At 44.3% G+C, this 27,580-nt stretch overlaps 7 protein-coding genes across 8 annotated transcripts in view; 4 read left to right on the forward strand and 3 right to left on the reverse strand.

The window, feature by feature from the left end:
* LOC130606756 (protein MRP-126-like) overlaps positions 1–27,580 on the forward strand; it is a 201,326-nt gene that overhangs the window by 69,871 nt on the left and 103,875 nt on the right. The window lies entirely within an intron of this gene.
* LOC130606687 (claw keratin-like) lies at positions 943–1,599 on the forward strand. The gene has a single exon (XM_057423212.1). It carries the CDS (start codon positions 1,156–1,158, stop codon positions 1,597–1,599), a length of 444 nt encoding a protein of 147 aa, XP_057279195.1. The 5' UTR covers positions 943–1,155.
* LOC130606686 (claw keratin-like) lies at positions 4,731–5,261 on the reverse strand. 2 transcript variants are annotated; one of them, XM_057423211.1, is made up of 2 exons: positions 4,967–5,261; positions 4,731–4,936 (listed from the first exon to the last, which is right to left on the reverse strand). In XM_057423211.1, the coding sequence occupies exons 1-2, from the start codon at positions 5,259–5,261 to the stop codon at positions 4,818–4,820; spliced, it is 414 nt and encodes a 137-aa protein (XP_057279194.1). In that variant the 3' UTR covers positions 4,731–4,817. The 2 variants fall into 2 exon arrangements, with proteins under 2 accessions (XP_057279194.1, XP_057279193.1); XM_057423210.1 differs by having other exon boundaries at positions 4,731–5,261.
* On the forward strand, positions 7,179–7,922 carry LOC130606691 (claw keratin-like). The gene has a single exon (XM_057423216.1). The coding sequence runs from the start codon at positions 7,179–7,181 to the stop codon at positions 7,611–7,613; it is 435 nt and encodes a 144-aa protein (XP_057279199.1). The 3' UTR covers positions 7,614–7,922.
* LOC130606730 (keratin-associated protein 6-3-like) lies at positions 10,628–10,958 on the reverse strand. Its single transcript, XM_057423252.1, has one exon. The coding sequence runs from the start codon at positions 10,936–10,938 to the stop codon at positions 10,642–10,644; it is 297 nt and encodes a 98-aa protein (XP_057279235.1). The 5' UTR covers positions 10,939–10,958; the 3' UTR covers positions 10,628–10,641.
* Positions 14,509–14,772, forward strand: LOC130606737 (uncharacterized). The gene is made up of 2 exons (XM_057423260.1): positions 14,509–14,567; positions 14,604–14,772. Exons 1-2 carry the CDS (start codon positions 14,509–14,511, stop codon positions 14,770–14,772), a joined length of 228 nt encoding a protein of 75 aa, XP_057279243.1.
* Positions 24,300–24,861, reverse strand: LOC130606656 (keratin-associated protein 6-2-like). The gene has a single exon (XM_057423169.1). The coding sequence runs from the start codon at positions 24,859–24,861 to the stop codon at positions 24,505–24,507; it is 357 nt and encodes a 118-aa protein (XP_057279152.1). The 3' UTR covers positions 24,300–24,504.

Genomic DNA, 27,580 nt, shown 5'->3' on the forward strand with positions numbered 1-27,580 from the left:
TGCTTTGTCTTTTTTATAGTGTGTGTCATTGTGTCCCATTTTGCCTGCCAAGAACCATCAACAGCATCTTGCAGAACATTCCTGTGCCCAGCCACACCAAGCTCAGCAGCCATCCAGCCAGACTCCCAGAACCAGCAGTGCCCACCATGCCTCCGACTCCAGCCAATGTGGCCATATCAAACCCTGGAGAAGACCGTGCTCACAGACATGAGGCTGAACCAAATGACAGTGACCTGGCCCCGCTGCTGCACTTCTGCTCCTCCATATATGTGTGTGTGCGTGTGTTTTCCCATCAGAGGTCTCCTGTGCTCTATCCCACTGCCTGCACATCGCATCTCTTCCAGCCCCCTGTGTGTTTCCAGTTCTGCCATGCATGGACACATCTCCTCTACCCTTTCCACAGCCACCAAGTAAAACCATGACCTAAATATCCCACTGTCCTCCAGACCCGCAAGAGCTGGGCAATTCATAGACATGTCTATGGACCCACAGACCGTGACACGCACAGGTCTTGCTGCTTTGGGGGATGGAAGGGATGTCAAAGTCACCACAAATGTGTTGAAAAGCTTCTGTATTTACCCAACCTCCTGATGCCTCTGTTTACCAGCCTGTAAAAGGGAGGTAATGAGAGGCATCATGGCTGTGCCCAGGATTGCAAAGCACTTCTGCAAGATGCTCAGGACTCTCCTGCCCAGGCAAAGTGAGGGATTAGGGACAGAGCAAGGTTTATTAGGGCTTCTAACTCAGCTACAGCAACACCTTGTGTTTCATGTCAAGGTGTGTCAAGGTCTCGCCCTCCCATCAACCTTGTACACTCAGGGGACATTTGCACACCAATGTCCCCAGCGAAGAAGGATATAATTGTCTCACATCATTTTCTGTGTCATGAAGCTTTTCCACTGAGTTTTATGAGACTGAGGGGTTCCTGCCCCCACGCCTGACCGATGCCCCAGGCAGTCTGGGACATGTATAAAAGAGCTGAAAGCCTCACAGCCTCTATCCAGATTCCTGCTCTTGACTCTCCTGATCAAACGGGTAAGTGCAGCTCCTGGGAGCCTCTTGCAGATCTCTCCCTGCCTCCCTTGACAGAGTTTCTTGCCCTCACCCTTGCCTAATCCCTGGTGCATTTTCCAGGACTCTGCGCCTGCCTGAAAGATGTCCTGCTCCAGCCTGTGTGCCCCTTCCTGTGGGGTGGCCGCCCCATGCCCAGTGGCTGACACCACCAACGAGCCCTGCGTGCGTCAGTGCCAGAGCTCCTCAGTGGTGATCCAGCCCCCAGCCACGGTGGTCACCTTCCCCGGACCCATCCTCAGCTCCTTCCCTCAGCACAGCGCTGTGGGCTCAGCGGGAGTCCCTGCCATTGCTGGGGGCTATGGCGGCAGTTATGGAGGCTATGGTGGTTATGGAGGCTATGGGGGCTATGGTGGCTATGGAGGCTATGGTGGCTATGGAGGCTATGGTGGCTATGGTGGCTATGGAGGCTATGGTAGCTGTGGAGGCTATGGAGGCTTTGGTGGCTATGGAGGCTTTGGAGGCTGCGGATATGGCGGCTGGCGCCGGGGCCGCTCATACCTCAGTGGCAGCTGTGGACCCTGCTAACCACACACTGGGTACGGCCACAGACATGGGAGAGCTCCAGAAGATACCCTGCCACATCCCGACATGACGCTCTGTGGAGGAACATTCCTTCGGTACTGCTGGGATCCAGAGCTCAGAAGTCTCTGGCCTGCTTGAAGCCCAAGTCTGCCTTCCTCCTGCCCTGCTTGAGCTTCATTTCAGGACGTACTGTCCCCTGACAAAGCAGTCACATGCTGCACGCCTGCTTCCGTGGCTCAGCTATAGATTACTCCATGTGCCCACAGCCAGGGGACCTGGGTTGCTTTTCATCAGGGCTTTGTTGTTCTCCCAACTCCCTCCTCCTTCCAAAATGCGATAAAAGTTGTATTGCATCTCAATGTCAACCCTTGGCTTTACTTTTTCCTTCCTCAATAGATAATACACCAATTTATATCCTTGGTTCTAGGCCATCCTGGCCAGTTCGTTCCAAGGGCCTTGCCGGGGACAATGCACGACCTTTGTCACATCTGTCATGGTTTAAAACCAGTCAGAGGGCTCATTCACTCACTCCCCCCCTTCTTGCCCTCCCCCTACTCCCGAAGGGATGGAGAGGGGAATCAAAAAGAATGTAACTCCCACGGGTTGAGATAAGAACAGCCCAGTAACTAAGGTATAACACAGATCACTACTGCTACCACCGATATTAATAATGATAAAGGAAATAACAAGGGAAGAGAATACATCACCACCTCATCACCAGCCGACCGATAACTCGCCCCCCCAGCCCAACCAAGCACAGACCGATACCTCCTCCAACCCTGCAGTCCCCCAGCCCTTCCTGGTAACTCCCAGTTACCCCCCCCAGGCATGACGTGCTGTGGTATGGAATACCTCTTTGGTCAGTGTGGGTCAGGTGTCCTGTCTCTGCTTCCTCCCGACTTCCCCTCCTCCCTGGCAGAGCATGAGGCTCACAAAATCCTTGGCCAAACCAAAACATCCTTGTTATCAGCTCTGTTCCCAGGCCAAAAGTCAAAACACAGCACTGCCCCAGCTACCAAGAAGGAGAAAAATGACTGCTGCTGCTGAACCCAGGACAACATCCTTCAGCCTGTCCGGGGCAGCATGTGCATCCAGCACACCACTGTCAGCAGTGGGTGGACATGTTTGTATTCTTCAACAGCTTCTCCTTCTCTCTGTCTTCTCTATGCCTTGGGCTCCTGCACTGTGCAGCCCAGGAAGAACTGCAGCGGAGTTTGCTGCCCAGTGTGGCCGTTCCAATCGGCTGCCTGAGGCTCCAGCTCTCCTGGGACTGGTATCCAAATGGAGCCATCTCAATGGCAAAAGCACAGCTCAGAGCCACTTGGGAGAACACTGGTCAAAAGGGGAGAGGGTCTCAAGTGCCAGCACCTGCCCATATGCCTTGCCTCCATGGCCTCCACATTCCTGCACTCGTTTTTTCTTCATCTCCAAATACTCCCTGGATCACTTTTAGTCCCATCTGCCCCAGCTCCTGCAGCAGAAGCCCTTCCCAGCCAGTCCCTGTGTCACCCACCTTCATTCTGCAGACCCTGCTCTGCCCAGGAAGAGCAGGAGAGCTTCCTACAGCCCTCTGCTTTGGAACAGATTTGCTGGCCTTTTTCTGCCTTTCCTCACACACCAGCTCACAAATGCCAAATGCCTCCAAAAGCACCCAGATATGGCAGCAGAGATGAGATCACCCAAACCCCCTTCCACCACGGTGCCCTCAGCAGACACACAGGGGACACCACAGGAGCTAACACGTAGAAGGCAGCTGAGAGAAAGTGAAGAGAACTTGGGTAGATATGGGACAGTTGACCCCTCTTTTCCAGGCCTCTTCAGCAGTGCCCAACATGCTGCCACATTGCCCTTCCTGATGGCCTTGGCTGGAACCGTCTGTGTGCAAGACCGAAGTGAAGAGCAGGGATCACACAATGTGAAGTTACCTGGGGAAGGGAGGGATCTCAGCAGTGCTGGCATTTCAACCTCCCTCTCAAAGAGCTTTATGCTTCATGTGACTTGGGTACCCGGGGACAAATCCTGGCTCAGAGAGGAGACTTGGGAAGACTTGGCTGTGCCTATCACACACTCTCTAAGTAGTACCTACCTCTGGCTGGGCACAGGGACATGATCAGCATGGGACAGCAGCCTTGTACATGCCTGGTTTTTCCCTCCGTTTCCCTGGACCCCCCCAATATGACCAATATGAAGCCAACAAAAGGATGCAATGGCAGCATGCCAGGTTTGCAGAGGATTTGGAAGAGCTGCCACAGGACCCTTGAGGCACTTTCACATCTTTCAGATGGGCTTTGGGTATGTATTGTGTTTATTGCTGGAGGGAGACAAGAGGAAGCTCCCTGGGAAATGCTCTGTACAATCCATCTTGGATGATAATCATAGAATCATAGAATGGTTTAAGTTGGAAAGGACCTTAAGATTATCAAGTTCCAACCATTGCCACAGGCAGGGACACTTTCCACTAGACCATATTGCCCAGGGCCCTGTGTAACCTGGCCTTGAACACTGCCAGGGATGGGGCATCCACAGCTTCTCTGGGCACCCTGTGCCAGCGCCTCAGCACCCTCACAGGGGAGAACATTTTTCTTATATCTAATCTGAATTCCCACTACTTAAGTTTTAACCCATTAACCCTTTCCCTATTGCTACAGCCCTTTATGAAGAGTCCCTCTCCAGTACCCTTGTAGGCTCCCTTCTGATATTGGAAGGCTGCCTTGAGAGCTCCACACAACAGAACACCATCAATAGTAACAAACTCCCAGAGAACTACCATTGGATTTTCAAGGAGCACAGACCAACAAACCCAGAATTTTGTGGCAAGTGGGAAAGAAGAAGAAAGGATCAGGAAAAACCAAGGGTCAACATTGCAATGCAACAAAGCTTTTATTGCAGATTGAGGTGGGGAAGGAGTTGGGAGAAAAGCAGGGCCCAGACCAAGGGCATCCAATGTCTCCTGACAGTGGGCAGAGCTGCAAAGAGCATCAGTCCTGCTGCAGCAGCAGGCACCCTGTGAGGGTCTCTGTCATCAGGAGGCAACAAGTCTTGAAGGAATGATCAAGTAGGGCAGGAGGACAGCAAAATTTGGCTCCAATAGGCAGGAGGTATCCAGCCTCTGGATCCCAGCAGTGCTGAAGGGATGTTCTTCCTTTGGGCATCATCATGTTGGGATGTGCCAGAGGCTTTCCTGGAGATCTCTGCTGCCTGAGGATGGACCAGGGTGAGGCTTAGCAGCTCCCACACCAACCACCGAAGGACCTGAGACCTCGGCCCCAGCCACCATATCCGCAGCCCCCAAAGCCTCCGTAGCCACCAAAGCCTCCATAGCCACCAAAGCCTCCATAGCCTCCACAGCTACCATAGCCTCCATAGCCACCATAGCCACCAAGGCCTCCATAGCCCCCGTAGCCACCATAGCCTCCAAATCCACCATAGCCTCCATAACTGCCGCCGTAGCCCCCAGCAATGGCAGGGACTCCCGCTGAGCCCACAACGCTGTGCTGAGGGAAGGAGCTGAGGATGGGTCCAGGGAAGGTGACCACTGAGGCCGGGGGCTGGATCACCACTGAGGAGCTCTGACACTGACGCACGCAGGGCTCGTTGGTGGTGTCAGCCACTGGGCATGGGGCGGCCACCCCACAGGAAGGGGCACACAGGCTGGAGCAGGACATTCTTCTCTTCAGGAGGTCAAGCTGCAGGAGAAGACAGAGTTATGGTGCAGTACATGGCCTGATGACAAATCCCTCCTCATTCTCTTCCACTTGAAACCTCTGCTCCAGGACATGCCCTGGATCATCCCAGGCAGTCAGAGAAGAAACGTGAGCCGCAGTTGACATGCTGCTGTAAAACCCTTGCTTTCCTCTATGCTCCCTGGGCCTGACTTGCCCATAGGAGAGAGGAAAACTTTTCCTGACCAAAGCATGTAGGAAACTGCCAAGCTTGCAAGAAACTAGATTGCATTGGTGTACACAGAGCATCATACCTATAAGTTCCAATATTCACCCTTTCCCTATCTCTTAAAGGGCACCATCACATCTAACTTTTAGCTATGAAAGTGTGGTGGAAAAGACATCAAAAGAGACATTGGGAAAGAAACAGCTGAGGAAGGAAAGAAGGGTATAGGATTTTAACTTACCTGTTTGATCAGGAAAGTCAAGCGGAGGAATCTGGATACAGAGCTGTGAAGCCCTCAGCTCTTTTATACATGTCCCACACTGCCTGGGGCATCAGCCAAAGTGTGGTGACAGAAATCCCAGATCATCATGTAGTACAGTGGACAAGCTTCATGACACAGATAGTGATGTGATACAATTGTTTGCCTCCCAGATGTGGAAGCAGACATGTAAATTTGCTCGGGAGAAGAAAGAGATGATGGCAGGGTTGAATATGACACATCACAACATCAAAGACATGGCGCTTCTGTAACTTAACTCCCTCTTCCAATAAACCCTCATCTGCCCTTAATCCCGCACTTCACATGCCAGAAACTATCTTTGGCAACTTGTAGAACATTCCAGTCCCCAGCCACACCGAGCTCAACAGCCATCCAGCCAGACTTCCAGAACCAGCAGTGCCCACCATGCCTCCGACTCCAGCCAATGTGGCCATATCAAACCCTGGAGAAGACCGTGCTCACAGACATGAGGCTGAACCAAATGACAGTGACCTGGCCCCGCTGCTGCACTTCTGCTCCTCCATATATGTGTGTGTGCGTGTGTTTTCCCATCAGAGGTCTCCTGTGCTCTATCCCACTGCCTGCACATCGCATCTCTTCCAGCCCCCTGTGTGTTTCCAGTTCTGCCATGCATGGACACATCTCCTCTACCCTTTCCACAGCCACCAAGTAAAACCATGACCTAAATATCCCACTGTCCTCCAGACCCGCAAGAGCTGGGCAATTCATAGACATGTCTATGGACCCACAGACCGTGACACGCACAGGTCTTGCTGCTTTGGGGGATGGAAGGGATGTCAAAGTCACCACAAATGTGTTGAAAAGCTTCTGTATTTACCCAACCTCCTGATGCCTCTGTTTACCAGCCTGTAAAAGGGAGGTAATGAGAGGCATCATGGCTGTGCCCAGGATTGCAAAGCACTTCTGCAAGATGCTCAGGACTCTCCTGCCCAGGCAAAGTGAGGGATTAGGGACAGAGCAAGGTTTATTAGGGCTTCTAACTCAGCTACAGCAACACCTTGTGTTTCATGTCAAGGTGTGTCAAGGTCTCGCCCTCCCATCAACCTTGTACACTCAGGGGACATTTGCACACCAATGTCCCCAGCGAAGAAGGATATAATTGTCTCACATCATTTTCTGTGTCATGAAGCTTTTCCACTGAGTTTTATGAGACTGAGGGGTTCCTGCCCCCACGCCTGACCGATGCCCCAGGCAGTCTGGGACATGTATAAAAGAGCTGAAAGCCTCACAGCCTCTATCCAGATTCCTGCTCTTGACTCTCCTGATCAAACGGGTAAGTGCAGCTCCTGGGAGCCTCTTGCAGATCTCTCCCTGCCTCCCTTGACAGAGTTTCTTGCCCTCACCCTTGCCTAATCCCTGGTGCATTTTCCAGGACTCTGCGGCTGCCTGAAAGATGTCCTGCTCCAGCCTGTGTGCCCCTTCCTGTGGGGTGGCCGCCCCATGCCCAGTGGCTGACACCACCAACGAGCCCTGCGTGCGTCAGTGCCAGAGCTCCTCAGTGGTGATCCAGCCCCCAGCCACGGTGGTCACCTTCCCCGGACCCATCCTCAGCTCCTTCCCTCAGCACAGCGCTGTGGGCTCAGCGGGAGTCCCTGCCATTGCTGGGGGCTACGGCGGCAGTTATGGAGGCTATGGTGGTTATGGAGGCTATGGGGGCTATGGAGGCCTTGGTGGCTATGGAGGCTATGGTGGCTATGGTGGCTATGGAGGCTATGGTAGCTGTGGAGGCTATGGAGGCTTTGGTGGCTATGGAGGCTTTGGAGGCTGCGGATATGGTGGCTGGCGCCGGGGCCGCTCATACCTCAGTGGCAGCTGTGGGCCCTGCTAACCACACACTGGGTACGGCCACAGACATGGGAGAGCTCCAGAAGGTACCCTGGCACATCCCGACATGACGCTCTGTGGAGGAACATTCCTTCGGTACTGCTGGGATCCAGAGCTTGGAAGTCTCTGGCCTGCTTGAAGCCCAGCTCTGCCTTCCTCCTGCCCTGCTTGAGCTTCACTTCAGGACTCGCTGTCCCTTGACAACGCAGCCCCATGCTGCACGCCTGCTCCTGTCGCACAGCTGATGTTCATTCTCGGTGTGTCCACAGCCAGGAGACTGAGGAAGCCCTTTGCCAGGGCCCTGCTCTGCTCCCCGCTCCTTCCCCCTTTAAACTGCAATAAAAGCTGGGTTGCATCGCAGTGTCCACCCTTGGTTTCATTTCTTCTTTTCCCCACAGACGTTACCCCCAGTAGTTTCCTTTGCTCTCTGGGCCACCTTGCAAATTCCCACCTGGGCCTTGCCAGGGTCATCTGCGGGACCTGCCTTACCAACCCCAAGCACCTCCTCATATGTCTTCCCTCCACTGCCTCCATGTTCCTGCATCCCTGCACTAAGTTCTCCCGTACCACATGGACGGTGGCTATGGAAAAGTGCAGGGAAACCTGGGTAGATATGGGACAGCTGACCCCTTTTATCCTGGTCTCTCCAGCAATGACCAGCATGCTGCCACATTGCCCTTGCTGATGGCTTTGACTGGAACTGTCTGTGTGCAAGACCAGTGTGCAAGTGCTGGGATCACACGATGGGAAGTTACCTGGGGAAGGGAGGGACCTCTGATAGACTCCCTTGTTGCAGCACACAACAAACAGGCCCATTGTAAAGGATAGCTTTTGAAGGAAATAAACATGAGTGAATTTATTTATTGCTTTGTGGTTCCTCTTTCAAAGAGAAGCATACAATGTCATCACTTTTTACCACCCTAGATAGTCTGGGGATTTCAATGAACTCAGATGTTCATAGCTATATTTATAGTTTGTTACTAATCTATTTAAACATTTGTCAGGTGTTTCTTTATGGGATAATAGTCACTCCAAACGTACAAGTTGAGACATTTCAATATATGCTTTACTCAGAGATTTTATAGCCTTCAGATGTTTCATTCAAATGTAGCCCTGTACAAACAACTCTAGTAGATCCTCCAATTAGTTACTCTGCCTTCTAATCCCAGAAATTTGGATTTCTTTCTGGTCTTATCTGAAGATGATATCCTGGAGTGAAAGAAGTGTGTATCTGTGCGGCATTCCATGGATTTCTAACTCTTTCTTCTAACTAGGTCCCTTGTTAAAGCAGCCGAGTCCATAAGTAGTCTGTAGTACTACTGAGATACTAGGGATTATTTTAAGCTGATATTGTCTCTTACTTGTGCATTCTGAGAGATATAATACTTTCCAATTTTTACCTATTCATAGCTTTCCATATTTCTTATTTTAGACTTAGCTCATAAAAAATTGAGATTATGACCACTTCCAGCTGAATTCCACCTTAATGCCAAGATACAGGCTGACCAGCAACTTGCACTGTGCTTCTGCAGGGAAGGTGTCAGGCATCAAAGTGGGTGAGCACTTCCCTATGAGCACAGCTCCTCGGAAGGAATGAGAAAGCTCCATCCCAAAAAGCGCTGGTGGTGTAACCCAGTGCTTTACTTGCAAAGGTTTTCAATGAATTTTGTATTATAGCACAATTGAGCTCTGTTCCCCGCGTGAGACTGACCTCAAAGGGCAGCTGTGTGTGTTCAAAGGACAGTAATTACATTCACAATAAGGGTTCTAGGGTTTAATAGAGATTCCAAAGCACTTCACCGGCTGTTTCATGCCTAGACTGCATTACAGCATCCTACTAATAAGAGGTTACTCCTGCTGCCAGTTAGGTCCTTCAGTCATGAATAATAGAGTCGCTGCAGACTTGGGCAATGGATCTCACCCTAATAACAACTGTGTGATTGTGCAGCCTGGGAACTTCATGCCATTTCATTGTCATTCAAATGGAGCCTTGCAGTAACACTTACAAACACTTAAGCAGGTGAATGGAAAGAGTGCAGTTTTCTGCTCTATAACAGAGCCAGGTCTCTAAGCCCAGAAGCCATTCCAGACACTGCCAGCACAAAAGCTCTTGAAAAACAGTGATTCTCTCCCAACTTCTTGGCTTATTCCTCAGTTAAATTGGGTTTTCCTGCAGCCATTCAAAAGTACATCTGCAAATCACTAAGATGTGGTGCTGTTATATCCAATGTGTGTACACACACTGTCATCCTGAAGTTAATATTTCCAAATCCTTCCTAGGAATTTCCAGAATGGGTGGCTTCATTTTCTGAGATTTTACTGAGTTTTTAGTTTTCAAAATCTGTGCTAAGGTTCAGCTGACATCCATAAGAGCTACAGTGTGCAGTACGTCATCGTAAAATGTATCAAGCAGGGGACAAAAATCTGTGCACATCCAAATGAGAATAACAAAAGCTGGGACATGTGATGATGCTATAACTTTTAATAAGAATAAAGCTAACAGTCACAATCTAAAATAATACAAGAAGCAGAAGCAGAAAGAATGCATACAGAGTTTTTATCTGCAGAAAATCTGGTTTCATTGGTACTGTTTTTGCTGCTATAGCTGTAGCATTGGACTATCGATTTCCATTTTCAACCTTTTGCACTTGCTTTCAGTCTAGTGAAACAAATCAGATCAGATGATTTACTGTTTCTTTGGTACAGCTTCAAAAGCAGTTAAGTCAAAAACATATCCATAGGAAGGCTAGTGCAAGTACACTCTAGATTTCATTAATGTTAGCTGGCAAAGCGACAAAAGTCAGTTAAGAAGCTGTTCATGTTAAGCCCGGCTTCCTTTACACCACCAAACTCATGGAGGGTTAAGAAGTCTGTAGGAAAGAAGGAAGACATTTTAGAAGCACACTGAAGAAGTTTTACAGAAACACTGATCGCTCCAAAATACTACAGCTTTCAGTTATAGTCCTGGACTCAGAGCTTCTGCAAACCCTCCCCTTTAAGAGCAGCCATGAATCCATTATATCCTTCTTGATTTAGCAGGGGTAGCAGCTCCCATAGCTGTATCTACGGATGTAGCGAGAAGAGTAGGGGTAGCAGTAGCGAGAGCTGTAGGAAGGGTAGCAGTCACGGTAACCGCACAGACTCCCATAGCTCCGGTAGCCACAGGGGCTCCCACAGTCGTAGGTCCGGTAGCTGCAGGGGCTTCCACAGTCGTAGGTCCGGTAGCTGCAGGGGCTTCCGCAGTCGTAGGTCCTGTAGGTGTACACAGACCCGTAGTTGCAGGGTGAGTAGCAGGAATCCTCACACTGGGTCTGGTAGCAGAAAGTCATCTTGATGTGATGGAGGGAGGCAAGCCTAAAACACCACAGGGAAGGAAAAGCCTGTAAGACAATGTTCCCAACAGCAAGCAAAACCCAAATAAATGCCGCAAACATGCAGGGAAGAAAGAGCCAGCAAACCCAGCCATAGTGCCTGACACTATTGTTCTATCCTCATTTTTAGTGCCGGGTCTTCCCATAATCCTCTGTCCTGACCAGTCTTTCTGAGCTTTGCTGCACAACCCCACTGGCTGCACGCCTGGATCACAATGGGAGATGTGATTGTGAACCGCGATGCCTGTGTCAAAAGGAAGCTGTCAGGAAATAAGCTGGAAAATCCTTCATAGCTATAGTGAGATGAAGACTTAAAGGGAAAAGAGGGATATGTGCAGAACTGTCACAGTTTCAAACTCTGAAATACCAAAGAAAATCCAGGCAGGAAAGAATATCTTACATATAAATAATTCTCATCAAATCACAACCCTAATTCCCAGTGAATTAATCTACAACACTCGTAGATTAGTAACTGGAAGGGAGGGAAGAGAGGGAAAATTGTATCGTTACTCGCTAGGATTCCTAAATCTATGCCAACTTACCCAATCTGCAGTGAGAATAAGGCAGGAGAAGTGAATGCATTATCCTCAGTGGTTTGGGGTTTTTATAGAGCTCCTAGTCCCGCCTCATGCATGAAAGGGTCCAATTACCAAGCACATTTTGCTTCCGCCATGACTCCTCATTGATATACCGGTTCTCCCCAGGGTTTCTGATTATTGGTCCAGCACTGTGACATACAGGTTACACCCTCCAGGTTTCTTTCATCTCAAAACTACCAGGGCAATTAAGCCTTGGTATCATCATGCTGAATTCACTTCTTCAGTCCAGCAACATATGCAAAGATGTATAAATTGCTAAACATCATTTTCGGCAGGCTGGCCTCACTGTGCATGTTGGTCCATGTGCTTTTTGGTACAGGTTTTTTTCCTGAAATGCTTGTGGAAGGGGGAGCCTCTCATTTTCATGTATTTCATAACTTTAATGATGCATGAAACAGCACGTTCCTACCAATCCCTTCCAACATTTCCTGTGACTAGCAAAGTGGGTAAGACCTTTGCATTGATGCTGTCATGGAATATGATATTGCTGTGCTCACTGATTCAGCTAGAAAATTGGTGTAGAAGCATTAAAAAGGCATGTATATGACGTATTTTCCGAGAAAACACCTTTCCAAGACTCAATTCTCCAGCTATAAATTACATCCTTAATAAAGCCTAGAAACAGAATAACGTGATACACGTTTTTAGAAACTGTGTTACATAATGCTGGGGCGTTTTCCACTAACGTAGTATTAATATTTAAATAATAAATCTCTTTGTACATGTGAATCTTTAATAAGTATTAATGAAGGCTTTGATATTCAAAATTTTGAGAAAGGCCCTGAACGTCTGACATGTCTGTTATTATCCTTCCCTTAGATGCAAGTAAACAGCAGTGTTTTGAGGTGAAGGTCACCAGGGAAGACCGGGATGTTGCTGCTTTACCAGGTCACATCCACAGGGCTCAGCATTATTCACCGTCATTAGCAGCATTAAGTTAAACACCTCAACAACATCAAGAAAATGTCATGTTAAACTATATTTAGCAGTTGGGGGACTCCTTAGGAAAACTTCTGTTATTACACATATATGTTCCTGTTTGGCTTATCTTGTTCTTTTGTAATGAATCCCTGAGTGAATCATTTCTGATCTAAGCATAAACAATCTCTAAGGAGATATTTTTGGATCCATAAAATTTGCCTAGATTGCGTTGACTCTCCAGGAGCCTGAATTTGTCAGTTTATTTTATATATTATGCAATTTAAAATTTCAAATATCCTTTAGATTGATTATTTATTGCTACCTGCTTCAGGGTTCTCCTAAAGTCTTGTCAGTGACTCTAATTTACTCAGATCTATTTCCACCATTCTTACACCAAAAAGGACCCCAGTTTCCTTCTATGCAGACAAAGGAGCTGGCTGTTGAAGTCTGGTAAAAGTAATTGATAGAGCATTTCTAGCAGGCAAATCTACATGAATTTCCTGTGAAGGTCACAATAAACAGTTAACATATCCATGCATATTTGATCGCAGCAAGGTACAGACCAGATGCGCCCTCTAATCCAACCACCTTTCTTGTACTTCTGTTATTGGGTTGGATATAACACAAATGATATTATAAATACAAATACTGCTAATATTCTGACCTAAAAATGCAATTTTGAAATTAAAAAAAAAAAGAAAAAAAAAAGAACAACCAAACAAGAAATGCTTTCTAGGGATTATTATTTCTGAGGAATAAAATAACTCTGAAATTCCTCCTTCCTCAAACCAATCCAGAGTCATTGCAGGCTTCATACACTGAAATTCATCCATTCCTCTAAAATTGGGATTATGAACATCAATCAATTCTGCTCTCAATATCCTTCCTTCCCTTTCCTGTTATAACTCAGATTTCACCACACTAATTCTACAAATATAATTCACCCAGGAAGTCCGAACATGAAAGAAAACTGCAATGCAATGTCATACTTTTGGAAGCCAAGAACTGACTAATGATCACAAACCAAGAAAACAATTACATCAACTGAAGGAATGACGTGCATAAGTAAATTTGTTTTGTGATGAATAGGAGTTTAAAGCACAGTAGGCTTGGTCAGATAAATATATAAAAGGGAGAGAAATTCAACACTCTCTACTCACATCTTCGGACTTACGTTCTCACTGAACTTGGTAAGTCGGGCTTACTACAATGTCTTTATTTCTGTGTAGATGCTGTGTTTTTACTATATGGTTATACAGACAGCAGTTATACTTTAAAAGCAAAGGCTTTTTCCAGAAAAGGCTGTGATTTCACAGCAAGCACAACTCATTTTGTTTAAAATGGGATATATGCCCACATAAGCTTAGAAGATTGTGTCATCTAGCAATGCACTGTGAGAAATTGTCTTTATTTATGATATAGTGAAGCCTTTGAGGCTTCTTTATTATGAAGCAGAAAATGTATTACAAATTTTTTCATTATTTTGAACAAAACGTAAGTATATTCAACTGGCAATTAAAGCCTGGACACGGGTTCAAACAAACAAGCTGCTTTTTTCAGCAGAGCTTTGCACAAGAAGAGTTCTTCTGTGGTGTCTTGTCTCAATGGCAAGAACTGACAGAATTCATTCCTGATCTAGTGTCTGTTCACTGATGGTTTTTAGAGAAGCATCAGACACTGATACAATCTAATCCTAACAAGATCCTATCTCATATACCACTTGAAAACAGACTGCCAAATCTAAGCAATGGTAACAAGCAGGATAAAATATTTTTATGGCGAAAACAAGGGGGAAAACCAGAAAGGAGTGAGCTGGGCAAGGAGTCAGGGTATAGCTTTGAATGGAGGTGTTGGACTGGTTCCCATGTTTGCACTTCTTTCCTCCCTCTTTCTTATACTTACATAGGTTTTTCTAGAAGCAGCTAGCATCCTCTTGATCTCTGGGTCAGACCTTATCTTCTTCTCTTCTGCTGTGTTTCAGACTTGCCTCCCCGTCCATCAGACCAAGATGACTTTCTGCTACCAGACCCAGTGTGAGGATTCCTGCTACTCACCCTGCAACTACGGGTCTGTGTACACCTACAGGACCTATGGCTGTGGAAGCCCGTGCAGCTACCGGACCTACGACTGTGGGAGCCCCTGTGGCTACCAGAGCTATGGGAGTCTGTGCGGTTACCGTGACTGCTACCCCTCCTACAGCTCTCGCTACTGCTACCCCTACTCTTCTCGCTACATCCGTAGATACAACTATGGGAGCTGCTACCCCTGCTAAACCCAGCCGTAGAACAATCAGATAGGAAATGAAAGGCAAAATAGTAACGTATGAATTGTACCTTTGCTAAGCTTCTGTGACAGCGACTGCAGTCAGGAATGGTCCTGAGTGCTTAGCACCTCTCTTCAATGTCTGCAGCTACTTTGAGTAACTTGCTATTAGGGTGAAATCTTCCTTCATAACCTTTGGATGTACTGTGTAGTTTGATGTGTAGCTTTACAACAGAAGATGCAGAGAGGAGAAGACATCTCGTCTTGCCATATAATGTGCTGACAGCTCTGCTCCTCACCAAACACCACCATAGTCCCAAAAGCATCTACTGTGCAATCTTGTGACTCTGTTTAAAGGATGTGTGAATCCCTGAATGCTTCTCTTCTCTACTACTACAAGCTGTAACTGCTTCTTACTCTCATTAAAAGATCTTGCATCACAATACTGCTTTTTGTTATATATTTTTCTTTTATATTTGACTTTACTAATTATTTACCTGAAACATGGCAAAAAAAGGAGGCACAAGCTTCTCACATCTGCATTCAAGCATCCCCTAGAATCTGAGGTGACAGAGGATGTACTGAGCACTTTCATTTCTGTTTTCTCCAGGACAGTCCTAAAACCTCACATCTGCCATGTCCTAATTCTGCCCCTCTTCCACCAAACACACCAAAACACTGTTCATTTCCAAAACACTAGCTTAGAAATAAAAAGATTTAAGAAAACTAAATCAGTGCTTACTGACTACATTCCAGCCCAAATTATGTTACATTTGAGGATCCAAAATGCACTGAGACCCAAATTGCTGGACTATGTCAGCTTTCTGCAGCTCTGAAGTAGGTAACCAATATGAGAACACACATTCATCTCTTCCCAATGTGTTTCAAGGTTTCAATATTGCTATTTCTCCACCAGAGGTTACTTTGCACAGTCAGGCTGCATCCCCAGCAGGTTGAGGAAGTGGATTCCTCTCCTCTACTCCACTCTGGTGACACACACACATACATACACCTGCAGTTCTATGTCGAGCTCTGGGGCATCAGCGTAGAATCATAGAATCATAGAATAGTTTGGGTTGGAAAGGATCTTAAGATCATCTAGTTCCAGCCCTCCTGCCATGGGCAGGGACACCTCATACTAAACCATCTCACCCAAGGCTTTGTCCAACCTGGTCGTGAACACTGTCAGCATTCACAACCTAATAAGAAGGACATGGAGGTTTAAGGTCCCTTCTAACGCAAACCATTCTAGGATTATATGACTGTATGATGTCTTGTGAATGAGCTGTGAGCTTAGTCCTTCCTGTCACTGCCCTGGCTGGGCTGGCTTTCTGGCATGCATTCTGTAATCATCTGCCAGCTTTCACCATCAGCAAAAACTGTTCTACAAAGGAAGAGCAGAAGCATGCAGATTCCAGATAAGGAGAGGCTTGGAGGGGAAGCCTCTTCTTCCCCGTAATTACCAAGAGGGCATGTGATAGGTAGGAGGAAGAGTTGCTTAAAGCAAAAGTGGCTAGCAGATTGATGACAAAGGGGTGAATCTACCAGGACTGTTCCCAGGCAGGAGCCATCTGGAGCCACAAGAATACTGAGTTTTGCAAGTGATTTCCAACAGGAAATGCTCCTTCTCCTGGTCTGCAGGAGCTTCAGTTCTCCAGCTAACACTGATCTGCATGTAAGAGGCACAATTACGGACTATGATGCTGACTTTCACTGGTGGGTAGACTGCAAAGAAAGGGATTGCTGTAGGGTTTTCTTCCTCATCCCGTAAGTGCCGGTTGCCACCAACTCCCAGCAGAAGTGAGGCTCATGTGAATTTGCATTCACGTAAAAGCAGAGCATAGAAATGAAGCAGAACCTAAACACTTATTCAACAGGTTATTCAAGAGGTTGGAGAGGAGTCTGTGTAAGAGAAACCTGAAGAAAACAAACCCACAAGTCCTGGGGGAGCTGCCAGAAGCACGCATCAAACCATGCTTTGAAAATTCACCATTCTGTTCTACAGTAACTGGTACTTCTGGAAACTTATTTTGGACAAATTACCTATATTCACTGTGCTCAACTGTTACATTAATTTCCTTTTACTGGAAACATTTTCATCTAACAATCTAAAAATGCAAATCAAGGTTTCCCTCAACTGGTCATGAAGTGCAAATTCAGCATCTGAAGGTTTTTGTTGTTTTTTTTTATTATTTTTTAAAAGTAACTGTGGCTTATGCATAGATTTGTTTTAAAAGTTAAAGAAAAGTTACCAGTTGATGCATTATATCATAGACTTTTCTATTTCAGAATAACAAAGCAATTGGTAATTGTTTTTCAATTCCTTTTTAACTTACTCAAAATATTCAGGTTTAAGTTTTGTTCATAATGCAAAAAAACTGCAAATTTCTGTGAAATGCCATTCATTATTTTAAAAAAAATTAAATTGCTAGATTTATTTAAATAAATATTGTAAGTCACAACATGTTGTCAGAAGAAATGGGGAAAAGTGGATTACAACTCAGGAAATTATGGAGGTTTTCAAAACACACAAGTATAGCCTATTTGCATGTATTTAGAATTACGTGTCATTGCTATATAATTACATATATTATTTCTAGATAAGCTTATTACTGACATGATAGGAGATGAAATAACTATGCATTTGATACAATAAGAGTTAAAGAAAAAATAGAAACATAGATCTTGAAAGAAAATGCTAACATTGTTCATTAAGTTTTTCAGAAGTTCTTTTTAATATCATTTTTAAAATATTTATGGTAGTTCTGGTGTAAAATCTACCACAGTCCAGATGGAAAAATACATCAAACAAAGGCGTAACATAGGAGAAATCGTTTGACAAATGAAAAAAGCAAAAAGCAATTGAAAACTTGTAGTGATTAAGACACTTAAACCTGTAATGTTCTTGTGAATCACGGCTCTTCACTGAATGTCTTAATATGTTTCCCTCTGTGAATTTGACTCCATCTTTCTATAATTACCAAGATTTTTTATGAGTTGTATTTCCAGTTACTGATTGAACTCTGCTGCATGTCTTGAAGTCTGTTTAGGGCACTTCTCTATATTACTTTGATTTGTAGGTACAGAAGTTCAGGCACTATTGAACTGACACTTCCTAAGCTCAATTTCTGATTTTCAATATTAGGGACATCAAAATATTCCATGAATTTTGAGCACTTGGATAACTTTGGAAAACCTCATATATGTGTTTATGTATTCCAGGACAATTAATAGCCATTCCAGTGCTTCTCAGGTGTTTGTGAGGGACCTGACATCAGCCACAACGCAACAGGTTTCTTGGTCACTCCAAAATTATGATCTTCTGACCTGTGCAAATAGCAACACTAAATTTTTCTGTACACGTCACAACTTGAGTTAATATAATTAGTTTCTTCAACGTCAGGGATCATTATTTCTCATCTTGACGATGCAAAGTTATGAGCTTGTTTCATCTTAAAAACTTTTTGGGTAATTCTCACTCCTAATTATAAAATCAAGACACCAAAATAGGCAAGAGAATGACAGATCCTCAGGCTAGAGATGGCTGAGAATCAAAATTCATCTGTTTGGGGTCTTTTTAACATATTAAAAATGTATGTAACCTGGATTATGTCAGCATTTTCTAGAAGGAAAAGTTCCATACATTTACATCTATCTAATACACATTTAAAAATAAACCCTAGTGCACCCCTTCTTCCTCACAGAATGAAAAATCCCAATCCTAGATTAATAGAGGATGTAAAAGCATTTTATGCCACTTTGCCTCTTACTTGTACCTCTCAAACTGAGGTTTGTATCTAAGAAAAAAAATAGGTATTTCCTCCTCTTCCTCTAAAATACTTTTTGTTTTATACTTTTAGTATTTCCTTTCAGCTTGGTTCACTATCAAACACAGGGACTTTATAGAAGTTCAGCATTCATTTGGGTAACAATTTCAAACATATATTAATAGGAAGGAGGAAGAATTAATCACAGAGTCTATACCTTGTCATTGCATCTGCTCATACCATAATAAAACTCTTTCAGGATATCACCAAAGCAAATGTAAATTAAATTCTGTGACACTGATATTATCAGAATATTGAGAAGTTAAAATTACAAATATTCTTTTACAACAAATCTTATTGATGCTGGCTTTCAACCTCATCAAACACCAGCTTCCCAAAGGAAGCAGAGCACAAAACGTAAATTCAAGAGCCTTTTATTTTAACTCAACAAAACCTCCTTGCATGACCTTCACTGCAGTGAGCCATTCCCCATTTGCATATTAAATGAGGATAATAACAGACATTCAAGAAGTGCTGAGCCTCATCAGAATTTATGGTATCAATGTTTTTCCAAAACAGTCATTAAAACTTACTTTAGAAATGTTTGTATTATTTAAATATTAATGGATTGTTGCTGAAAAGTGCCTTGATGTTGGACAATAAACAAGGGAACCCCTAGGTTAAGCACTGTTTCTTTTTATTAAAACTAAGGCATTACAGACATCGTCCTCACTCGGTGTTGGCAGAGATTCAGCCATATCTCATCACATCACAGACTGCTTTGCATCAAAGGGGCCTTAGAGCTCATCCAGTTCCACCCCCCTGCCACAGGCAGGGACACCTCAGACTAGACAAAATTGCTTCAAGCCCTGTCCAACCTGGCCTTGAGCACTGCCAGGGATGGAGCAGCCACAGCTTCCCTGGGCATCCTGTGCCAGGGCCTCACCACCCGCACAGTAATTAACTGGATAACACCACCACAAAAAATCAAGAGTGATTTCTCCATTTCTGGCTTAGAAAAATCCATTCTGTAGTGGGCCACTTAAAGCACTTCATAAACCTTTTTATTACACTAAAGCCCATTGCAAAGCATGAGACTTCATAGGACCCTTCACTGCTAGAGAGTGTCCATCCACCCTCCCCAGCAAATGGTTCCCATCAGTCAGGAACACATGGTCTCCACCCTACTGGAAACCTTCCACAGCTTTCCTAAAAGTCTTAAAAGGCTGTTCTCCTTTTCTTTACTGCAGCCCCTGTGGTAGACCAAAAGAAAACCCAGATTTTTCTGCACCACCAGACCCTGCAGTGATACTGCCCCAGTATAATATATGCATTTATGCATCTCATATATATATACCATATAAATCTTAGAATCATAGAATGGTTTGAGTTGGAAAGGACCTTAAAGTTCATTCATTCCCAACTCCCTGCCATGGGCAGGGACACCTCCCACTAGACCAGGTTGCCCCATCGAACCTGGCCTTGAGCACTGCCAGGGATGGGGCAGCCACACCTTCTCTGGGCACCCTGTGTCAGCGTCTCAGCACCCTCACAGGGAAGAACTTATTCCTTATATCTAACCCGAATTCCCCCTATTTAAGCTTTAATCCATTAACCCTTACCCTATTGCTACAGCCCCTGATGAAGAGTGCACCTCCAGTACCCTTGTAAGTCTCCTTCAGATATTGGAAGTCTACTCTGAGGTCTATAATAAATATATGTTATTTATATACATAAATACATAATATATATAAAATAATATATAATAAACATCATGTGCTCGTGATATTACAAGATACTGATTCAAAAAAAATCTTCCAATGATTTCATCCAGAAAAGAGAAAGACAAAAGACAAAATAAATCAGACAGCAAGTCTCAGGCACATTGCTCAGATGTTCACGTAATTGATCCTGTGCCTTGGCCTAGACTTCTCATAGTGTGCATGACAAATTATAGACAATAGCAGAACCTAAAGGAATCAATGGAACGCCTGTTATTAATTGTGACGGAAATGAATCAAAATGGTTGGGAAAAGCCCTAAGCACATAGTGTAATGCCTCTTTCCTGGCCAGGTATTTTACACAACCTCACAATGTGCGGTATCCACGTCTTTTGTAGGGGCATAACAAAGAAACAGTCTACTGACTCCCCAGCCAGACAGGCAGTGTGGCTGGAAGTGTTCCATGTATTCCAGTTCCATGTATTCCAGCTTCATGCCCAATTGTCCTTTGGGTGAATTCCTAGAAATCCATTTCTCCTGGAAAGTTTTAAGATGAAAGAACTTCCCAAGGCGTAATCACAATGTGCTACCAGAGGAATTTGAAAATTGACCTAAATGTGGAGGAAAACAATTATAGTAATTGCACTGGTGATGTACTTCCGAAATGTGTTTTGTGACTAACAGGTAGTGGAAGCACACAAGGAATTGCACTGACTTCCACAGGTCCGAGAAACTATATAAAAGTGCTCACATCCCCACGCTCTTCCCAGCGCTCCTCCTGGTTTACTCTCCTCAGTGAACTTGGTAAGTTCAGATCCTATTCTCACAGAGATTCCTTTAACTTGGGAATGACTCCTTTACTAACATTCTCTCATATGTAACAGTGGTGGAAGTATTTTATCCTGTATGGTTTTAATCTGTGCAGTAAAAAAAGCTGGGGACATTGATGAATGAATTTTCAGATATCATTGGTAAGATGTGAAACCTGGTAAGAAGTTGTGTCTTCACATAAGAGAAAGCAGCAGCTCTATTGCTTTAGCTTTTTAAACTGAAATTTGGTTCATGGGCAGAATTGTGTATTATGCAAAGCGGAAATGGCTTTTGGATGAAAAGATGTTGCAATAATGAATATGAGTAAGTCACAAGAATTGCTTTAGTCTCTCGGAAGTCACTGGAGCAGCTGTAATCTATGGCAATAGAGGACTTAAACATTAAATCTTTACTGCCCAGCAGAGTTTTTTCAGTATCCTTGCTGAAGCTGGCACTAACAAAGCCAAGGTTGCACAGGAAAATGAATATTCTACATAACAAATTTAAAACCAGACAAGGAGGCTGTCTTTAATGAACTTGTCATGATTGACCTCAGCAGCCTGTGCTGGGAGCCTGGACACCAAAGCACATAGATTTGGATGTACATCTGCAAGCTGAATTTCCTGCATCCAAAGTCCAAAAAGAGGGTATTATACTTACTTTTAAGAGGAGAAACTAAAGAAACTGCGTCTCACAGTCAGATCTAACAAGGAGGGAGCATAGAAAGGGGGTTGGGTACTCTTGCCACCAAGCCACTACTGCAGCTCCCTGCAAGCTGATCCTACCCCTTACCTCCCTATCTCTTTCAGGTTGCCTGCTCCCCTCCACCACACCAAGATGTCTTGCTGCTACGTGTACCCGTGCTACAGCATCTGCTACTCCCCATGCTACAGGACCGTGCGCTGCTCCCGGACCTACAGCTGCTGCAACCCCTGCAGCTACCGGACCCTGTGCAGCTACCGGCGCAGATACAGCTGTGGAAACTCCTGCGGCTACGGCGCATGTACCACCAGATACTATTACCCTTCCTGCTGCAACTACAGCTACAGGTGCTGCTACCCCTGCTGTTAAACCCAGTGGCAATACCCCTGAAACAAGAATCAACCCCGACCCAGCAAGCAACGAAGAATGGCTAATGTCAGAGGCAATCCTTACGGAAGCGCTGAGCCCCTGTGGCAGCAACTGAAGTTACTGAGAACAAGGAGCTTCGCTGCTCTCTAACACTTTTTGGCATTCATATTTTTGTTCTTTTTGTCTGCTTCTTCCTGTCTTTCGCAACTAGGAGATCTCTCTTGATATTCTGCGTTTAAACCCTTTTTGACAGATACCCTATTTAAACTCTTCAGCAACGACAATCTGCAGCTCATTTGAAGCTTCTTACAGTTGCTGCAGTGGTGTTAAAGGACTTTGCAAAATTAGCTTTTGTGTCATCTGCATTTTCAATAACTACTTCCAGTAAGGTGCTGCAGGACTGTGTAATGGAGACGTATTACAGCTGTCTCTTCTTTGATCTGGATTTACAAGTACCTAAGGGATGAACAACACAGCTTCAACAAAAAAGAATGTTCTGGGTAGCATAGTGCAATGACTCATCTTCCATAGCTCTTTCCAGTATCCCAAAACTATAATCTTTCTGTATCTGTACCAGCTCCTTTCTTATTGCATTAAACTCTTTCTGCATAAAAAAAAAAATTGGAATTCCAGCTGTCTTCTTTCCTGTCTCTAGTTTACATGGATATACTGAGTGTGGTAGCATCCTGAAGGGACTTTGTATTCCTAATGCTGGCAAAGCATTTCATACCCTTCCACCTCCAGAGCAGTTGGTCCCAGTAAATATACCCTTTGCCTCCCTTTTACCCCTCAGAAATTAAAGAAATGCCACAATTTCTCCCTTTACTTAATTGAAAATATTACCAGATTTAAGGTTAACATACTTCAGCAAAATAGGACTGCAATAGTCTTTATAATAGTGTTTTAAAATGGAGAATTACTCACAAGCCTTTATAGAGAGTATACAAAGATGTTCAAGTGAGCAGAATATTGTGCTATTCCTGGCAATTTAAGTGTTCTTGCTCCAGAGCCACAATTTCCTATCATATTTCACACAGACACTGGGTACAACAAAATCCAGCTCTACAGTTATGAGAATTCACTGAATCTGGAGACTAAAAGCTAAAAGACAGAAAGAAAAGTGGAAAAAAAAGAGGCAACTAGTTCTTAAAAAAATAAAATCAAATGAAACAGTATTCAATGTCTCCAGGGTGTTTTGGTAGCTGCCTCCAGCCATGGAAGCAATGAGAAAGTGCCATCACGTCATCTTCCTCCTAATGCAGCCACAGACTCTCAGTTCTGAGCCCAGAGGTTCTATAGCATTGGCCTACAATATTCAGTGGGAAAAAGGAAAAAAGGTCAGTAAAAATCAGTGGTAACTTTGCTTGCTTCCAAACTGTGGGCTCCGAGTGTACTTCCCTGAACTGACAGGCAAAAAATATGTATCAGAGGTACTGGCCAAAGGATTTCCATTAATCCTATCAAACTCTATACGCTGCAAAGGGAAAATTCCTCCCCCTTTTCCATGAGGGAGTCCCTAATCTTTCAACCCTGATCTTTCCAAGTGCCTTCCAACCCGGGCTCTTTAATGATTCTATGATAATATACAAAATACAAACTTATTTCAAAATGTAAAACCTGATGAGTCCACACATTTGAAGATTGCAGCCTGCGATGGATCATGTACGAACCACATGACATTATCCCAGCAGCAACAATGAAGTAGTTTAAATGAACCACTTATTTGGAATACACCAAGCCAAAGCCTGGAGTTGTAGAAACATGTATAACCAGAGGTACAGCTGAAGGTTCTTGCAGCTACAGAAGTCCATGTTTCCAGGCTTGAGGAGGGCAAGTCTCTACAAGCAAATCCCTGAGTATACAAAGTTAACTTTGTCACACAATCTGTTTGATGCTATTGAGTTCAAGATATTTGAGGCATGCAGGTGAAAAATAAAACCAGAGATGCAGTATTGATGGATGCAACATAATTTTTAATGTGAGTGAAAGGCAGATAGATTTTCAAAGGCATACAGAACTGAAAGACCGCATTCCCGAAGGCACATTACACCCTGCTGATTCCATTCAATCAGCATTAAGGTTTTGCGTACATCACGGCAACAAACATGAAAAGCAGTTCACAAAGAACTGCAGAAACAAGCTTTTGATCAAGAGGACGGTTCGGGTGGCAAGAGAGCAAGCAGACACAGAGCATAAGATAAATTATTGCAAGCACTTCAACAGCAGTGCAGAACACTCAAAGCCTCCATGAAGGGTGGATGGCTGCTGTCACCAGGGCTCTGCACACCAGTGACCACTGCTGCCAAGATTCACCATCAGTCCGTGCTTGCTGGGCCTGAGTTGATCTTCACTTCAGGGACGTTCCAGCTGGGTTTAGCAGCTCCCATAGCCGTACCTCAGGCCATAGCGTGAACCAAAGGGGTAGCCGTAGCGGCCGGAATAGAAGCCTGGGTAGCCATAGCAGTCTCCAAAGCCATAGTATCCCCTATAGCCACCATACAGACCTCCAGAGCCATAGTAGTCCCCAGAGCCATAAATGCCCCGGTAACCGTAGAGACCACCACAGCCGTACCGGTCCCCAAAGCCATAGAGGCCCCGGTAGCCGTAGAGGCCGCCATAGCCCCGGTATCCGCAGGGACTCCCGCAGTCGTAGCTGCGGTAGCTGTACAGGCTCCCATAATTGCAGGGAGAATAGCAGTCATCCTCACACTGGTTTTGGAAGAAAGTCATCTTTCTGCGATGGAGGCAAACCTGAAATACAGCAACAGGGAGAAAAGAAAAAATAAGGATTACTACAGTGGCAGGAACAGTCTCAGAGGCAAAAGACTGGCCATGTGAGACCAAGGACAGAAGCAAAATTATCACCAAATTCCTCAGATCCTTATTCGCCTTATTGCATCCCATTTCTATCATTCTGTCATTTTCCCACGGTTTTGGAACAATGGGGTTTGTGTCTTTTGTCACTGAGATTTGTGAAACACTGACTACAGCATACACCTTTACAGACCAAAAGTTCTTTGCTGCCATTTCAGAATTTTACTGAGAGAATACTGTTAGGAGTTAACAATCCTAAATTTCTTTCAGGATATCAGCTTTGGATAGAGCTCTACATTCCCAAATCCTTCAAGAAACTCTTCAAGAAAGCTCGAAGTGTCTAATGCTTGCCATGATAACACACTTCAGCTTTTGGTTTAATCCTGAGGTAAAGGTTGGTCTTGGTGTTCTTTTCCAACCTAGCTGATTCTGTGATTCTATGATTGCAGCAGGGTTAAAAGTAGAAGGTCCCATTTCAGTAATTTACACCAATTTTGATTGGAATCTGGAAATGCTGACAGCACATGCAAGAAACCATGGAGCGTTAGCACACGTGAACATGTGCTGTCCTGCCAAACAGACCTGAAGACCTCCTTAAAACAGAACAGAAGATTTGTGAAAGACCTCTCTGAGGGCTATGGTGAAGAAACCATTCTCTGCATCTGCAGACCTAGTAACCAGCAATCCTCATCATGGAGCCAGGTACCCAGTTACCAACAGGACCAGAAAAGATTCAGCCCCATCTTTAAAAATTGAACCCACCAATGCATAAGCACAGACACAAGGTACTGAGAAATCTTAACTTCCAGAGAAACCACAATCCTAACATAAATTATTAACCCAAAATTTCTAATTCTCATGAAGAATATGAATGGAAAGAAGGCTTACCGAGTTCACCAGGAGGAGGAAGGCAAGAGAGCTGATGAGGAGCCTAGAGCTCTGAGCCCTTTTTATACTGTCTCTTTGCCCGCCTGGCTTATCTTAGACGCCCTGTGTATTCAAAAGGTTTGTAGTCTTATTGGCTGGAAAACAAATTTGTCTGTACACGTCATATCTTCAATTAATATAATTTTCTCCATTGTTTGGGATTATTAGTGTGTTCCCAGCCTCCCATATGTCACATGTATTACAGGTTTCTTTCATCTTAAAATTTTCTGGGCCAACTACATTCCTGATACCATTTTATAGTCTTCACTGTCAAAACTGAAGTTTATTTGTAAATCATTTAAAAGCATTTCTAAGTTCTCAAAGAGAAAAAAATTTTCAGTGAAGAAATAAAACCTTCCCACATGTTTGAAAATCTCTGTTGTTCACTGGAAACTCTAATGCACCATGGCCCAGGGTGCATGTTTAAAGGAAATGAAAACATAAATGTAGGTATTTTATATTAAACTACATAGGCAACTTCAGAAAGCTGGACCAGCACGACCTGCAAATAAATCTTAATTGCGTTCCTCCAGAGTTCCTGGTGAAGAAAAGTCATGCTGCTGCATAAGCAGAAAATATGGTTTTGACAAAAAGACAACTACAGCATTGTTTGCAGTAGTTCACTGGAGGGCTTGACCGCAAGTTCAACAAAACAAGGTAGAGAATACAAGTAGGAACTTGGGCTAGGGAATAATAAATGATAAGGATTTTGTGAGTTGCACTAAATTCTGTTTTCCAAAGAGCCATATGAATATTTTCTTCTCGAAGAATCAACCACGTGTATCAAATCCACTACAACAGTGAGGAACGCTGAAGTTAACTGCATAAATCCTTGTATGACCTTCACCTAATTTCTGGCATTAATTTAAATATAAAATAAGGGCAATAATGAGCAAGCAGGATGTTGAGACTTCCTCAGAATTTTGAATACCAAAGCACTTCATAAACACTCATTGATGTTCTCAATTTGCAAAGTGTTGCAGTATTTAAATATTAATAGTTTGTCACCGAAAGACACCCCAGATTTAATAATATGGTCACTCACAAGACACATTAAGGTCTCTTATGTCAAAGTCCTAATAAGGTGATGCATTTACGTTTCACGAAACTCAGAAACTATTAGAAAAATCTAAAGTAGGAATAAAAATTTTGGAAAATTCACAAGGGAATTGAAAGATTTCTTCCAAATCACTGTTGTAGAAACTGGGACAAAACCCAAACAAAGTTGTTGGCAAAAGTTCCCCACCAGTATCACTGAGCAGTACTAGAGGTCACGAGGCTGTTGAATAGAAGCTCTACTACAATGCTTCGGCACACCAAAGCCTAATCCTTCTCTCCCCCACATGTTGCACCATAGATGTAAAAGCCAAGTGACTGGAGAACCTACAAGCAGATTGCGCAAATGGATATGGTCTAAACATCTCCCCAAATTATTTCTATCCCTCCAACTACAAAGAATTTCATGCAATTTTACTAGAAATATGCTGAGCTCAATTTCTTCTTGTTTTAAGATGAAAGAAATTCTATAGGTATTACACATGTGTCATAACATCAAACTCTGAAAATATGAAAATCACAGACTCCAATTACATCAATTGAAAGAATAATGCATGCAAGAAGATATGCTGCAGAACTAACACCTAAGTTGAAGAGGGTATATATAGGGACCTACAACTCCATAATGCTATTCACTTCTCTTGAGCTACTC

This window comes from Pezoporus wallicus, unplaced genomic scaffold (assembly GCF_028554395.1).
Source record: "Pezoporus wallicus isolate ANWC-B61680 ecotype Strahan unplaced genomic scaffold, APGP_CSIRO_Pwel_v1 scaffold_8441, whole genome shotgun sequence".
Lineage (NCBI taxonomy): Eukaryota > Metazoa > Chordata > Aves > Psittaciformes > Psittacidae > Pezoporus > Pezoporus wallicus.

Excerpts from the sequence above, each read along its gene's own strand:
- LOC130606687 (XM_057423212.1), top strand. The coding sequence starts at position 1,156 with ATGTCCTGCTCCAGCCTGTGTGCCCCTTCCTGTGGGGTGGCCGCCCCA.
- LOC130606686 (XM_057423210.1), bottom strand. The coding sequence starts at position 5,261 with ATGTCCTGCTCCAGCCTGTGTGCCCCTTCCTGTGGGGTGGCCGCCCCA.
- LOC130606691 (XM_057423216.1), top strand. The coding sequence starts at position 7,179 with ATGTCCTGCTCCAGCCTGTGTGCCCCTTCCTGTGGGGTGGCCGCCCCA.
- LOC130606730 (XM_057423252.1), bottom strand. The coding sequence starts at position 10,938 with ATGACTTTCTGCTACCAGACCCAGTGTGAGGATTCCTGCTACTCACCC.
- LOC130606737 (XM_057423260.1), top strand. The coding sequence starts at position 14,509 with ATGACTTTCTGCTACCAGACCCAGTGTGAGGATTCCTGCTACTCACCC. Across the intron at positions 14,568-14,603 it reads TACTCACCCTGCAACTACGG|CCCGTGCAGCTACCGGACCT; the intron begins GTCTGTGTACAC and ends TGGCTGTGGAAG.
- LOC130606656 (XM_057423169.1), bottom strand. The coding sequence starts at position 24,861 with ATGACTTTCTTCCAAAACCAGTGTGAGGATGACTGCTATTCTCCCTGC.